We start from the raw sequence: 15,003 nt of genomic DNA, 5'->3' as shown, positions 1-15,003 counted from the left end.
GTTGTTTTTACTTGTTACCCATTGTAATCCTTACAGTGATAATGTATAGAGACTAGATGAGAGTAGAGCTGTGATATACAGATAACACATGTAGAGTAACAAATTAATTGCCATTCACAAGAAATTCTGCAGTCTACATAAGGCAAATGAAAGAAGGGTAAGCATATAAATTTAAACTTAATGAATTTTTTTTCCCCAAAATAATATAATTTCTGTATGTGATACTAAAATATATTTTAAGAATTTTAGTTGATTGGCCACATTACTTCTGTCTTCAGCTCTGAGTGTTGCAAAATTCCTCTGAAAAGAATTTGTCCACAGTTACAGGGGATACAGGAGTTTATACTTAAGCAAAAGCTTTTATTTTAATGAAAATACTCAAATATATAACAGCCATCTAATTTATTAGTACTATAAAATTTTGTTATTGTAAGATTTTAAAAGATGCAAAGTGGTTAATTAAAAGAACAAGAAAATAAGTAGCTCCCTACATAGGGGAGCACAATGGGTATGGGAACTAGAAAAGAGATGATGAAAGAAAAATAGAAAAAAATGAGTAAGGCTGAAGTGTTTGTGAAAGGATGGTGGTAGAAGCATTGCTAAAGTAGAAAAAAAAAATAGAGTCTGAAAATAGGCTGATATTCTTATTAGCAACTGGCTGAATATACCAAAATGCTCCATTGATGCAAGTTCTGGTTCATAGAACTGGTTCCTTCATTATTTTCTCCCCACTTTGCAGTGCTGGAGACCAGAGCTGGTAAGGCTTGAGAGACTGTGATGGATACAGTGTAATCTAGAATACTGTCTAGCTGTGAGTTACATGTTAACTATCATCACAGATCTGAAAAACTGTAAGCAAAAAATATCTGTCTTATCTTCATTGGCTTTGAATTAATGGAAAGGTTACTGGAATAATTTCTGAGTAAATTAAAATGTTAATGTGCATAGAAAAACAAAATAGAATGACATCAAGCTGTTTAGAATAGTTTGTGATATTACGGTAAAACGCACCAAAGTAAGAATAAATATCAAATTCTGTTCAGTAATATGATTGATTTTGGTTCAGTATCCAAGCTAATAGCCCTGTGATGGAGTTGGATCCCATTTCTGGAGCATTAAACATACTTTACTCAGATCGTTTGGTGACTCTGCTAAGAGAAGTACGTCAGCTATCAGCACTTGGGTTTGCTATACCAGCTAAAATACAGCATCTTGCAAAGACTGCACAAAAGTTCTGCAAGCAGGCAGTCATCCTCAAGCAGGTATAAGATTATGCTGTAATAACTTCCTGTTCTGACTTCCCTGCTTGAACTTGTCTACAGTGCTGTCTTTTCTGTCTGTGTGGTTAAGCTTTTCACTGTGCTTGTCTGTATGAAAGTGACTTTTTTCTTGAACATATTAGTGAAGCCCATAAAAGAAAACAAAAGTAAAGATATGCTTTACAATTTCAGAATGTGTCTTCTTTTGAAATATAGTATTGAAGCCATATGAAATTACTGTATGAATATATAAAAATACAACAGTTGATTACCTGGTTTTAGTTTCAGTTTTTTATAATTATGACTAAAGGGAATGCTCATAAAATGTAGCAACTTGTCCTCACCATTGGTAGTTTTCAAATATATGAGCAAGTATTTTAATGAAAATGTGTGTGGGGTTTTTGGGGGTGGATGGTCTATTTTTTTAGTTGTACTCAATACCACATGTTTTTGTTTGGCTTGTGTTTCAGTTCAATTTCACATGAGGTGTCATTGATATCTGGGATACCCCTACAACTAGGGCAAAGGTGACATGAGACTTTTAATTTTTCCTTTTAAATTTAAGCTCTCTTTTTTTTTACAGGTGGCGCATTTCTATAATTCTATTGATCAACAAATGATTTGGAGTCAAAAACCAATGATGTTACAATCTGCTCTAGCATTTGAACAGATAATTAAGGTGAAAGAATTCCCCTATCTTTTTCTTTTTAATTTCGGTGGTATCTGTGCATATTCTGCACTGCATTTTCTACATTTATTACATTGTTATTTAGAAGAGTATTTCTTGATAAACAGGTGAAGTTGATTAGCAATTATTTGATTTTTATTAATCAAAACCAAACATTTCTGGTTTTGATCTGTGCAGAACAAAGACCAAGACAGGCATTTAAGGTGTCCTCTCATCTTCAGATGTCTGCCTATGTTTGTGGAGCAGCAGTCTCAACATCAGTTGATCTATTTCAATTTCTGTTAGGAGTCTGTCATTAATCCTTCTCCAGTGCACTGATGTAGCTATAATGCTATGCTTTGTCTGTGATTTGCCAGATTATTTTATCTCTACTACAGGTAGGGATAAGGAGATCCTCCATTTGTTTTGCTAGGAATAAAACCATCTTTCTTATATTATCACTTCTGGATGTTGGCTAGTAGACTGTTTTTGTCATTAAATGTTACAAAGTTTGTGTGTTTTTAAAGCATTCAAAATCAGGTCCTGGAGGAAAAGCTCAAATAACATGGGATAATCCCAGAGAACTGGAGGCTTATATCCAAAAACTCCAAGGTGCTGCTGAACGGATTTCCACTGAAAATAGAAAACTAAGAAAGTGGCACACAAACTTCATTCAAAAGGTATATTTTCCAGATGAAATTGAAGTCATGTCTGTTATATCATATCTTAATCTTTCTTTAATTTACATGATGATGAGTATGTTTATTATTCCTTAAATTTATTTTAACAGGTCATATCACTTATGAATATTGATCTACTGCGGCAGCAGCAGCGTTGGAAAGAGGGGCTTCAGGAGCTCCGAACTGGTTTTGCCAGCCTCGAGTCACAGGCAGGGTTTGATTTTCCTGCTTCAAACTGTGAACATTTGACTTTTCAACGTAATCAAGATTTAAGACTCAAGCATAGCATGATTGAATTAATTCTGATTAAGGAGTTACTAGTTGTCTTAGGAAAACATTTGTGTCCTAGTTAATGCCAGATGTGAGATAAAATCACAGATGAGGAGGAAGGAGATAATTTTTTATGTCATACTAGCAATGGGAGAAGAACTTTTCGTCAATGATAGGTGTTAGATGAGGAAATAGGAAAACTTTGGGTAATGTAGGTCAGTTGTGTCTGAGCTGTTAATGCAAGGTAAAATGAGGAAATTGGTACAGATAATGAGTGATCCACACACAGAATTAAAAAAATGTATAAAATTTGGAATTAAAATGCATTTCTGTCTGAAATAATGAGAAAAAACATATTTTTGTTTGTTCGCTTATCAACTGACAACTTTTAGAGTAGAATCATAGAATTGTTAAGGTTGGAAAAGACCCTTAATGTCATTGAGCAAGATGATAACAATTTTGATTAAAAATATCATATTATCAAAGTAGGCTATTTTGAGTTATTATTCAAGTCAGTTTAGTTTTTCCTATAGCCTTCAGCCATCCAAGGACTATATTCTTAGGTGTATATGTTCTTATCCTTTATAACACAAAGCAGATTAGTTTTGTTGTTATTTGCTAGTCAAATAAATGCAGTGTCTTTACAGTATTTTACTTCTAATTTTGTTTTTATTCTCTCAAGATAATATGAAAATTAATTTGGCTTGGTTTCTTTTCAAGTTTAGTTTGCAGATTTTTCTCTTTAAGTCAGTATATTTTATGAGAAGAATCTACATTTCCTTTAGTATTGTTTGAAAATTATTTTGGTGTTACAAAATGTTTTTAGATGGAAAATTACCTAAACTGTATTCAGTCACTCTGCAAAAATCTTTGAGTAGAAGTGATAAAACTTAACTGAATGTATATTTTTTTCACATTCCAAAAATTATAAGATGGTATAGTCTTACTGCTGTTGTCATGAAAATATGACATATTTCTTTAAAAACCCTGTATATAGTTGTTTTAAAGCTTAATTAAGACAATTTCAGGTTTTCTTAATCTCTAGAATCTTTCTTTTGGAAGAGGTCCTATAGGCAGCTTTGAATTGTAGGGCAGACCTTAACTGTATAGCTTCCTGCAGCAGCTCTGGACTGCCTCCACAGCCCTGCCTGAAAATCTCCAATTAAACAAAAGTACCTTTTAAGCTGGAGGGAGTTTCTAGCTTTTTTCCTAGCTTAAGTTGTCTTTCTGCAAATCCCTCCATGACTTGCAAATGACCATTTAGCTCAGTTAGTCAGGGTGCTAATAATGCCAAGGTAATGGGTTTGACCCCATATGGACAATTCACTTAAGAGTTGTATTTGTTGATCCTTGTGAGTCCCTTCCCGCTGAGAATATTCTGTGATTTACAGAGCTTGACTGTATGATAAGGCTTTCCATGTTCTTACAGTGCAGTGTAGCAGATTTTGATGAAAAACTGGATTCTTTGAGGTAAAATTTTACATTAATTTATTAGTTAACATTGTTCTGTGGAAACACACAAGAATTTTTATAAGTACTGTTTAAAAGGTAGCTTACATATTATAAGAAAATAGAAAGTGTGATACAGGTTTAAATCTCTTATTCAGCCAGCTCTTTATGTTATTTCCAGCCAAGTCCTGTGCATTTTAGAGTAACCCAGTAACGTTCTGGTAAACCAATGGGTGATGAACCTCAGTGAAATTCCTATGTTGATTTGCCACAGAGACTGTTTAATTTGGATACCTTTTTAATTCCTATATTAATTTGAAATAAATGCAATAAATGCAATAATTGGTCACAAAATCAAAAAGTCATATCTTGAGTTAGAAGGGGTTCACAAGGACCATCAAATCCAACACCCTGCTCTTCACAGGACTATCTAAATCTAAAACTAAACAAAGCGACTTAAGCATGTTGTTCAGATGGTCCTGAAACTTTGACCAGCTTGGTGCCATGACCCAGTCTGTGCCAGCTGTGTGATTACTGAATTTTACTAAGATTCTGGTCTTCAGATTTTATACCGTGTGCAGTTTCATCTTATAATTGTGGAGGAATAAAATAATTTTAATTTTAATACATTTTAGGGTTTCAAATCAAGTGATATGAAAGCCTGGAGACAACACTGGAATCATCAACTTTACAAAGCTCTGGAGCATCAGTATCAAATGGGCTTAGAAGCACTCAATGAGAATTTACCAGAGATAACTATTGATCTAACATTCAAGTAAGATTTTGGGTTTTTGCCTTAAAAGAAAATATTCAGGCACAGATTACATTAAAATACTAATTTTTCTATTTGTTTCACCTTTTAGGCAAGGTCGCTTGCAATTCAGACCTCCTTTTGAAGAAGTACGAGCTAGATATTACAGAGAAATGAAGAGATTCATCTCTATTCCAAATCAGTTTAGGGGAGTAAGTGAGGCAGAAGATGAGTCTATATTCACTGTTATGACCGAAAGAAATGCAAATGGATTTCTCACCGCTTTCAGTAAAGCAGAAGATTTGTTCAGAAGGCTGGCAGATGTTTCTAATCAATTCAAGGTATTTTCAGTAGTGGACTGACTCATACCTTTTTTCACTTAGATTTGTATCATTTTACGCTTTGGACATACTAGAAGTAGCTGAGCAATGACATTTGTGAATTGTTGTCCTTTTCTTCAAGGCATATAAGCAAAAGCTTAGCAAGTCCATCCATGTTAAGCCAACCACTTAAGCACATGCCTGACTTGAAGTATATGTGTAGTTCTTTTTGAATGCTCTGTATAATAGCTGACTTTTCAGTCTTTCTGTTTTGAATATCCTTAAATGTGTGAACATGTCAAACTGTTCTTTACCTCCTGATTTTTGCAGTAAAAAAATCTACAGATAATTGAAGAAGTACAATGTAACTTGAAAACATTATTAGAGTATTTTAATGCTATTGAGAAACAGTTTTTTAATCTGGAAAATATTTCTTTTCCATGGAAAGGAATGGGTTGTAATTGGCCAAGTAGATATGGAACCTTTGGTGAAGACACACCTTTCTAGCAAACAGGACTGGGAAAAAAACTTCAAGGCATTAAAAGTGAGAGGGAAAGAAGCAGAACGTCTTCCAAGGTATAGTGTAACTCTATTCTTTTGTTTGAATAATGTATTCTATCAGAAAGTTTAAAGGTAATAGTAAAATAGAGATCAAGATATAATTTCAAATGTTTTTAAAATGTGGATGTGGTTTTTAAATGTTCAGATTTTGATTTTTCATTTTTATTTTTAGATATTCTCTTTTATTTGTGTCATCTTCTCTGAAAATTAATTACTTCCTCTTGATATAATGAGAAACTTCCTCAGAATTCAGGACTAATTCTGAAATATTTCAAAACATAATATTTTAACAAATCTTTTAGTTAAGTCCTGTACATGTGAAATATATATGGGAGTTAGGAACAGACATAGCACATGTTTGTCATGAAGTAATTCCTGTAATGAAACATCAATTACCTCTTATAACTTAGAGTTTAAAATATGGTTGGGTAGGCTTTTATTCTTATGTATAATCGCATGAACCTATTGTACTGTATGGTTAGAGTTCTAAAGTAAAACTGGTAGGAATCATGTTTAGAACAAGGAAAAAGATGTGACATTTCATGCTGGAGAAGTAGAACTTGCTGGCCAGTGATACTCTGAGCAGTAAAGATTTCCATGAGTTCATGGACAAACCCAGGTGAATAGAAGAGAAACTGGCTTATGTGCCTTATAGCCAGAAGCAACATGTTGCTAAGAAATCCATGAGCTGAAAATATTAGTGTTGAGGGAGGATAGTCAGGAAGATATCAAGTAAGGTAGACCTTTTCCTTAGTGTTCTTTAGGTATCTACTTATGGTCACTGATAAATTAGATATATATGAAATGACTCTCTGGATTTTCTTCAGTTCTTATTGCTATTGAAGGCTGAGTTAGTAAACTGTGATGGAAATCAGAGAATTAAAGACATGAATACACAAATAATGAAAGTATTTTTCTTTTGAGTATGTTAATAGCCTTTCAGAATTTTATGGCACTGTATATGCAAATATAAATAGTTACATTTTCTAACTATTTGGAGAAGCAGAGCATTGGACCTCAGTCCCCATAAAACTGAAAGTATATATGCATGATTGTTGTAAATATTTCAATACTATGGCTTAATTTCCCATTAAGCTATGACTTTCACTTGTAGAATTATAAGGGAAAATTTTCATTAAACTGTGAAGTTAGGGTAAACATAGATGTGCATAGATCTAGAGACACTAACATGTAAGTATGCTACTGAATATTTGCTGTCTTTTAATCTCTTTTTTTGAAGCACAATCAGAATAGATTGTTTAACTGTGAACTGCAACCCTGTGAAAACTGTGATTGATGATTTCATCCAGAAGTTGTATGACATTCTAGTTGTTTCTTTGAGAAAATCTATTCAAGGTAAATAGTGTCAATGAACAGTATTTTAGTTTTGTTCGTTTCTGTTGTACTTGGGCACATTTGTGTTAATGCAAATACTTTTTTTATAGAAATAATTTGCTTTCAGGCACAGTGAACTGCAGAAATCACAATGCAGAGAAAGTAATCTGTTACAGCTGTATATTTCTCAATAGTATTTTTTCACCACAGACATAGCCTAGGACCCTTTGATGTCCATTGTGTAGCTTTCCTGTTTTCTTGTTTGGGCCACCTCTGTTACAGGTGTAAAAGAATACATATGAACATTATTTTGCTTGCTTCTTTATCTGAAGAAAAATTTTGTTGCTTCGGAGAAGAAAATTAATTTGATATTTGAGGGAAGAAAATTTCCTAGGTGTTTGAGAAGGTGTCATAAAATGTAAGAAAAATGCTATTAGATTTTTCTTTTACAAATTGAAATACATAATAAGAATCTAAAATAATCTGGACTTACTCCATGGAATTGCTTATCACTTTGATTGTCAAAACTGTTAAAACTATGTTGAAGAATACGAAACATTTCCCCGTTTTGGATGGTTGACCTATATATGAAACAGCAGGACAAAGTGGAATAAAGCATACATGATGAGGAATAACAGTGCTTTGTGCTTTAAATCTAATGGTTGTCATAGGAAACACATCACGGGGATTGGGCAAGAAAGTGAATTATTTCATAGCCTGAAAGTTGAATCTTTCCTGGAAGATTTCATGGAGCTATAAAGCTCCTTTCTCAGTACCAAAAGAAATTTACCTTGATAGGTAAATACCACATTAAAGCTTATGCAGGAATTTGTTTGTGAGTCTTTTCAATATGTAAGGCAAGGTGGCTTTAGTTATTTAGCCTCCCTAAAACCCAAACCAAAATAAACAGAAAAAACCCCCAAAGAACCCAAAAGCAATTTTTATCTGTTTACCTAAAAAAAAAAAGACCTTTAGAACCTTTGAAAGTATTTAAATAAATGCGTCATCTGTTTATGTCTAATGTTCAAAAGGAGATCTAAAACTTGTAGTCTAAATCATACACTGAACACACTGGATTACATTTGAAAAGCTACTTGTAAACACAAATGTGCAATTTTTGTTCAGGTAGTAGACAAGATTGGAATCTGCAATTTTTAAACAAATACTTTGTATACTTATGACTAATGCTGTATGCTTGTGCATTTGTGTGACTTGGATATTTAAAACTAGAAATATTCTTTCCATGATAACTTTGTTTTCCATCTTTGTGTAGCTCACCTCTGTGATGTTTCTACGTTTCTCACTGATGCCATGGAAACACTTGTGATTAGGCCCCAGACTGTAGATGAAATAGCAGAAGACAATTTAAAATATTTAAGCCTACATGAACGAAAAGAGGGGGTAAGATACTATTTTATTCTATCCAGAGCAACAGCTATAAAACTGTAATTGCTTTCTAGTATGGAAACTTACATTTAATAATAACTAGTAAAGATCATGCTCAGTCACATAGTGTCAGGGCAGTAGTCCAGGTAGCACAGTAATTTGTGTCCAGCAGTGGAGGGATTTATTTAGGGGAAAACATACAATCAGGTTAGCTTTTTTGATACTTTTTACTTCTAAACTGCAATCTGAACCTTGTTGAGTTTTATGTGGTTTCTAAGCATATAGTAACACTCAGTGGATTTTTTTCCACAGCCTTACCTTGTCTTCTCTTGAGAGCAAACGTGTGTTTGACATCCAAAATATACTCTGGTAAAGTGTAGCTCAGTTACCCATTACATGTAGAACACCTCTTCTTTTTTTCCAACTGGCACCTGTTAACTTCATAAAATTTGTGTCTTATATTGGAAGAGATATGGACCAAACAGTTCCTATTCTTCCTTTTCATGGCACATGAAAGTATTCTACTTTGTTGCGTCTGGTATCAGCGATATCTGTTGTAGATTGAAGGGTAGTTAATCTCTTCTTATGCATAAGCCCACTCATAACTTTGATTGTCCTTGTTGTCTTTTGATAAGTCTTTTCTTTCTATTTCATTTTGTGTGTGACCAACAGATTTTTCTAAGTTTTTAATATCTGAATAAACCATTTACATGATGAAATTGTAATATTATCTATTATTATCTCTTTGATCTCTGTGACTCATAACATTTGTTTTGCTTCCTGCTTCTTAGGTTAAGCTCACATTTTGGTAAAACTAGCTGTCATAACCCTAAGATAGCAGTCAAGTGTAGTTTTTATCTTAGGACTCAACTTGTACATGTGAAATTTATTTTTTCACATTTATGTCACTTCATGGTTATCTGCTTGAATTTTGCTTGTCACCAGTATCATCTGTCATTATTTCTTATACATTCATTCTGCAGTTCTTCTCAGGTGAAGTATTTTAATGCCTGAAATAACATAGTTATCATCAGTAAACTTTATCATCTCACAGACTGGTCTCCTTTTCCAATTCTTTTATGAGTACTTTGAGCAGTCCACAACAGATACTAAGAAAAAAAATTACTAGCATTCCAGCCAAAGTCAGCAAACATACATGCAGATTTATCACATTCTGTTGCTCTGCTGCTCTTCTCCAGTTTGATTGAGTTGATCTCTGCAATGTATAAGGTGGCATTTACCTCTTTCATAGTTAATATTCACTTCTGTTTATCTCATGTTAGGATCAAGGTTTAGAATTTCTCTAAATACCTCAGATATTATTTTTTCAAATATTTTAATATTATTCTATAAACAGTATTAAAGAAGCATCTGTATACAAACTTATTATTTGTGCATGCAGAATTGGTTATTCATATGTATTTGCTTTAAGTAAGCAGGATTTGCTGAATTTTTACATGCACACTTATCTTTGATCTTTCCAATTTTAGATTTTTCTCCTGTTTCAAGAGGCTGAAGATAAAAACAAACTTCTGCGAACTGTGTCTGGTGCAGGTTTGGACAGTATCAGTAACCTAAGAGCTACATGGGATAAATTTGAATTAATGATGGAAAGCCACCAGCTTATGATTGCTGAACAGGTAGCAATGAAAGCTTAAGGTTTTACCTGAAAATGTTGAAATAATTTTGAATATGTCTGGAACAATACTTTTTTCTTAGATTAAATCCATAAATATTGTCACTTCAATAATAACATGGGCATTATTGAGTTGAGGGAGAGCTGTCTAAGGAAGAATACTTAAGACTCTCAAGCAGTAACTGTTAACCCTGAAGTAGTAACTAGGGGAAATTTTTATTGAACCGATGCTAAAATAAATGTTGTATTGTTGTAGTTCAGTCTCAAAACAACTTTCTGGTGACAGAAATGGCTTAATAAATGCAATGGCTAACAGAGGAAAAGAGGATGGCAGTTTAAAGATAGCATTTTAATTTCTTTATAATGATTTTAGTATTGAAGCTTTTTATTTTCTTTTTGCTTAACTTTGCTAACCTATGCACAGTCCTGTAATTCCAGTGCATAGGCAAACTGCTTAACTCATTTGAAGTTCCACTGAAGATACCAATTTGCCATACATATAGCATTTTTTCTATAAGCTATAAGAGGCAAGCTTAAGTAGATAGCATAAGCTGAATAAATAGATTTCAAGTACTAGCATAATAACAAAAGTAGTGCCCCTTTAAAAGAAAAACAGAATGAGGACATTGAAGTTGAACTATTTCTTCAGGTATTGTACAAGGTGTTTTTTGAGTTTGATTTTTGATCAAGTAGTCATTACAAAGTTTTGAAGTTGACACTTTGATTTTGATCATAGTTATAGATACAAACCATTAAGGAATGTAATTTTGCCTATTACTTTGCAGATGGAAGTGATGAAAGGAAATGTGCTTTCACGTATCAGTACATATCTTCAAGATCTGGAAAAATTTAAAGCTCGCTGGGATCAGCTAAAGCCAAGTGATGATGTAATTGAAACAGGTGGTCAGGATGTACTCGAGAAAAGTGCTCAGATGATAAAGGAAAAAAAAAAAGAATTTGATGAACTTAAAACCGTGAAAGAAAAACTCATGTATGTGTGTTTATTTCCCTGTATATCTTATTCATTAATGTATTGATCTTTTACAGCAATAGTATCTCAGAAAATGTTTACTAATTTTTATCACAACAGATGTTGTAAGTAATTTAATTTGTATTACATGTTTTTCATTAGCTTTTCAGCATCATTTTTGTTGGTTTTACATAACATGAATTTCTTAAGCTAAATTTTTCTAGATTTTTTTTGATAAATTGAGAAATCTCTTAAGGTCTTGCAAAAGGAAGTTTGTACACTAAGGGTTTAATTCTCAATTCTTAATTAAGAACTTCTCACTAAGAGAAGGTTTGGGTTATTGGTCTAAAAAGAACCTCTTGTAACTTAAGTGGACAGGAGCTCACCTCTCCCATTAAGTGTCTGTGCTCATTACTGCAGATCCTGAGGATAAAGTTTTCTATTTAACTTCTTACCTTGGCATGTAAATTATGGCAAATAAAATTAGCATGTTCTTTTTACCACCAGGAAGAAATGATCAATTCAAAATTATTTTCTTTCCAGCTTTGATTTTGAGGGCACAGATGAATTCACCTTTCTCATAAATAAAAAATAAATGAAAGTTTATGGAAAAAATAATTGTGAATATGGGACAAGGTTATTGTGTAAAAGAGTTATCACTCATATTTCTTTATTCTTTCTATTCAAGAAGGAGATGATATGGAAAATGCAGTTGGCAGCAATATTCTTCAATAAAGCCAATGACTTTTCTTAAAAAAGTATGATGATTTCTCTATGGTACTATTTCTTAACCCATAAAAGTACAGTGGAATAATGTAATGCATAATGCAATGATCTTTTTATGCAGTGAAGAATGCCATCATTTTAAGTTGGAAGAGCCTGACTTATCATTGTCAGAAGCTGTAAGTCAAGATATTCAGAGTTGTGCAGACGTCTGGGCACTCTATGAAGAATTTTATCAAGGTTTACAGGAAAAGGCCAAAGAAGACTGGATTACTTTTAGGTAACATTTTTGTGCTTTATTTTTAATGGGTGTACAAGTGTGGTTGTAGTACTGTGTTGTTATGACCTTTTTATGCCTGATTTTCATGCAGAAGTAAGATATACCTATTTGAAGAATTTTTGTTTAAATGGCATGACAGACTGAGGAAGATGGAAGAACATACTGTAATGACAGTAAAGTTGCAAAAAGAAGTGGACAAATATAAGGTAAGATGCTAATTACTCTGGAAATGTTCAAGGCAGGTTGGGTGATGCTTTGGGCAACCTGGTCTAGTGGAAGGTGTTCCTACCCACAGCAGGGGAGTTGGAACCAGGTGATCTCTAAGGTCATTTTCAACCCAAATAATTCTGTGATTCTATGAATTTCAAAAAGTCCTGTGAAACAAAAAATGTTATGGTATTACTGAGTAATGTACTCCATTCTATACCTTATTGTTCATTTCTTACAATAAAACCATGTTAATATTTAACAAAATGTCTTCTGATAGTGTTTTGAACATTTCACTTACTTTTGGAAACCATTAGTTCTCTACATTAAATAGAATGGTCATTACAGCTTACATAGACACAGATTTACAGTGAATTGCCTTCAGAATCATACTCCCAAACTTTAAATTCAGGAACTGGAAAAATTGTACCTCAGTTTAAGAATTTAAATTTTATTTTTGTTTGAATAGCATATCAGTCCATAATCAAAGAGATGCAATTTTCATAATGAGTAGATGGATTTACCTGTGTGTTTTTTTTAATAGATGATAATTCCACTCCTAAAATATGTAAGAGGAGAACATCTTTCTCCAGACCATTGGTTGGATCTCTTTCGTCTTCTGGGTCTTCCCCGAGGCACTACACTTGAAGGTTTGCTATTTGGAGATCTATTAAAAGTGACAGATGCCATTATTGAAAAAGCAATGGAACTTAAGGTATGAATAATTTTAAATCCAGGATCCATAGTTTTTTTTTTTTTTATGACTTACTTTATGTGGTATATGTTGTTCCCTATGTATATATTTTAAATACTGTAGAAGTAGAATTTGTGTTATATTTTTGAATGGAGAGTTTATTGCAAGCTCTATAGTTTCATATGAGAGCTGTTCTTACTTTTAAATAGGATTTGAATTGTCGAGCTCAAGGTGAAATCACAATCAGAGAAGCATTACGTGAGCTTGAACTCTGGGGAGTTGGAGCTGTCTTCATGTTAACAGATTATGAAGATAGCCAAGGCAAGACCATCAGGCTTATTAAAGACTGGAAGGACACAGTCAATCAAGTTGGAGATCATCGCTGTCTTCTACAGTCTCTTAAGGACTCTCCATATTACAAAGGCTTTGAAGATAAAGTGTCCATCTGGGAAAAAAAGCTAGCTGACTTGGATGAGTACCTGCAGAATTTAAACCAAATTCAAAGGAAATGGGTGTATTTGGAACCGATATTTGGTCGTGGAGCTCTACCCAAAGAACAAGCTCGTTTTAACAGAGTTGATGAAAACTTTAGGTTAGTGTTATGGAATGTGCCTTACCTTTTGTGGTATCTTTCACATATAGTCTGGAACACTCTTCATAGTGCACATATATGGAACAATTGGCATATGTATGGACAAGAAGGACAGTGGAAGGGATTCAGAAGATTTATACATGTGATGGCAACATATATCTGAATAAAGGTGGTAATAGTTTGTTTAATGGGGCACATGTGAAGAAAGGAATCATGAAGCATCATAGGCAGGCAAACACAAGATTAGTGTTTAGTAGCAGAAGTAGAGGGGATGCAATTGTTTTTTCAAGAATCATGTTGAAGACTATCACTTTGTTCACTAAGAAAATACACACAGAGTTCTGGTGGAAACAGATGGTTTATTTGTTCCAAACAAGTAAAAAGATAAAAAAGGGGGTAGGTTTTAGAAATATAGAAAGATATGTGCCATTATCTGTCTTGGCTTGAGTTGAAATGACTTAAATGGAAATAAAAGTCAGTAATTTAATTTTCTTGGTTCTGTGTAGAGAAATTTTAGCAAGAAACTCTTTTTCTTAAATTACGTTGGAGAGACATTGAGGTAAATTCTGAAATGTTTCATCATTAGCACCGAAATCTAAAAATTATATATCAGCTGTTTATATTACTTATCTCTGTGTTTTTTTTAAATTTACTTAAATTTATATGTATCATATTTAAATTAAAATGATAATGAATTTATGTTTTTTTTTTTTTTTTTCTGTCAAGATCCATTATGTCAGATATTAAGAGTGACAATAGGATAACATCACTGAATGCCCGGGCAGGAATAAAAAATACCTTAACTACCATTCTTGACCAGCTTCAGAGGTGTCAGAAATCTCTGAATGAGTTTTTGGAGGTACAGTGAACATTAATGCATTTTTTTGTAAAGAAAGTCAGTAAGCTTGGGTTTAAATCAACAAAATTGATTTATTCTGTTTTTGTATAGGAAAAGCGCTCAGCATTTCCAAGATTCTATTTTGTTGGAGATGATGACTTATTAGAAATTTTAGGACAGTCCACAAATCCTCTGGTTATCCAGTCTCATCTTAAGAAACTTTTTGCTGGTAATGCATTAATCTTTATTTGTGAAATTTACTTAGAGATAAGCTTCTTTGATGCCAAATAATGTGTTGCAGTTCTTCTCTTTCCATGACTAGACACATAGTAATTAATTTTTTGACTTTGAGAATATATAACTCTTTGGTGTTTTCTGATTCATA

General features: G+C 33.1%; 1 protein-coding gene across 2 annotated transcripts in view; it reads left to right on the top strand.

The window, feature by feature from the left end:
* Positions 1–15,003, top strand: part of DYNC2H1 (dynein cytoplasmic 2 heavy chain 1) — a 145,427-nt gene that overhangs the window by 8,194 nt on the left and 122,230 nt on the right. For both annotated transcript variants that reach the window (XM_039718294.1, XM_039718295.1), the window contains exons 12-28: positions 1,067–1,262; positions 1,843–1,938; positions 2,454–2,606; positions 2,717–2,815; positions 4,961–5,100; positions 5,189–5,417; positions 5,845–5,972; positions 7,198–7,313; positions 8,566–8,693; positions 10,169–10,318; positions 11,100–11,305; positions 12,132–12,287; positions 12,379–12,493; positions 13,039–13,209; positions 13,398–13,780; positions 14,507–14,639; positions 14,730–14,847. In XM_039718294.1, the coding sequence (XP_039574228.1) occupies positions 1,067–1,262; positions 1,843–1,938; positions 2,454–2,606; positions 2,717–2,815; positions 4,961–5,100; positions 5,189–5,417; positions 5,845–5,972; positions 7,198–7,313; positions 8,566–8,693; positions 10,169–10,318; positions 11,100–11,305; positions 12,132–12,287; positions 12,379–12,493; positions 13,039–13,209; positions 13,398–13,780; positions 14,507–14,639; positions 14,730–14,847 (2,717 nt within the window). The remainder of the gene's footprint in view (positions 1–1,066; positions 1,263–1,842; positions 1,939–2,453; positions 2,607–2,716; positions 2,816–4,960; positions 5,101–5,188; positions 5,418–5,844; positions 5,973–7,197; positions 7,314–8,565; positions 8,694–10,168; positions 10,319–11,099; positions 11,306–12,131; positions 12,288–12,378; positions 12,494–13,038; positions 13,210–13,397; positions 13,781–14,506; positions 14,640–14,729; positions 14,848–15,003) is intronic.

The sequence above is a fragment of the Passer montanus genome, unplaced genomic scaffold (genome assembly GCF_014805655.1).
Source record: "Passer montanus isolate IOZ18808 unplaced genomic scaffold, ASM1480565v1 scaffold4, whole genome shotgun sequence".
NCBI lineage: Eukaryota > Metazoa > Chordata > Aves > Passeriformes > Passeridae > Passer > Passer montanus.
This window is presented reverse-complemented; position numbering and strand designations above follow the sequence as displayed.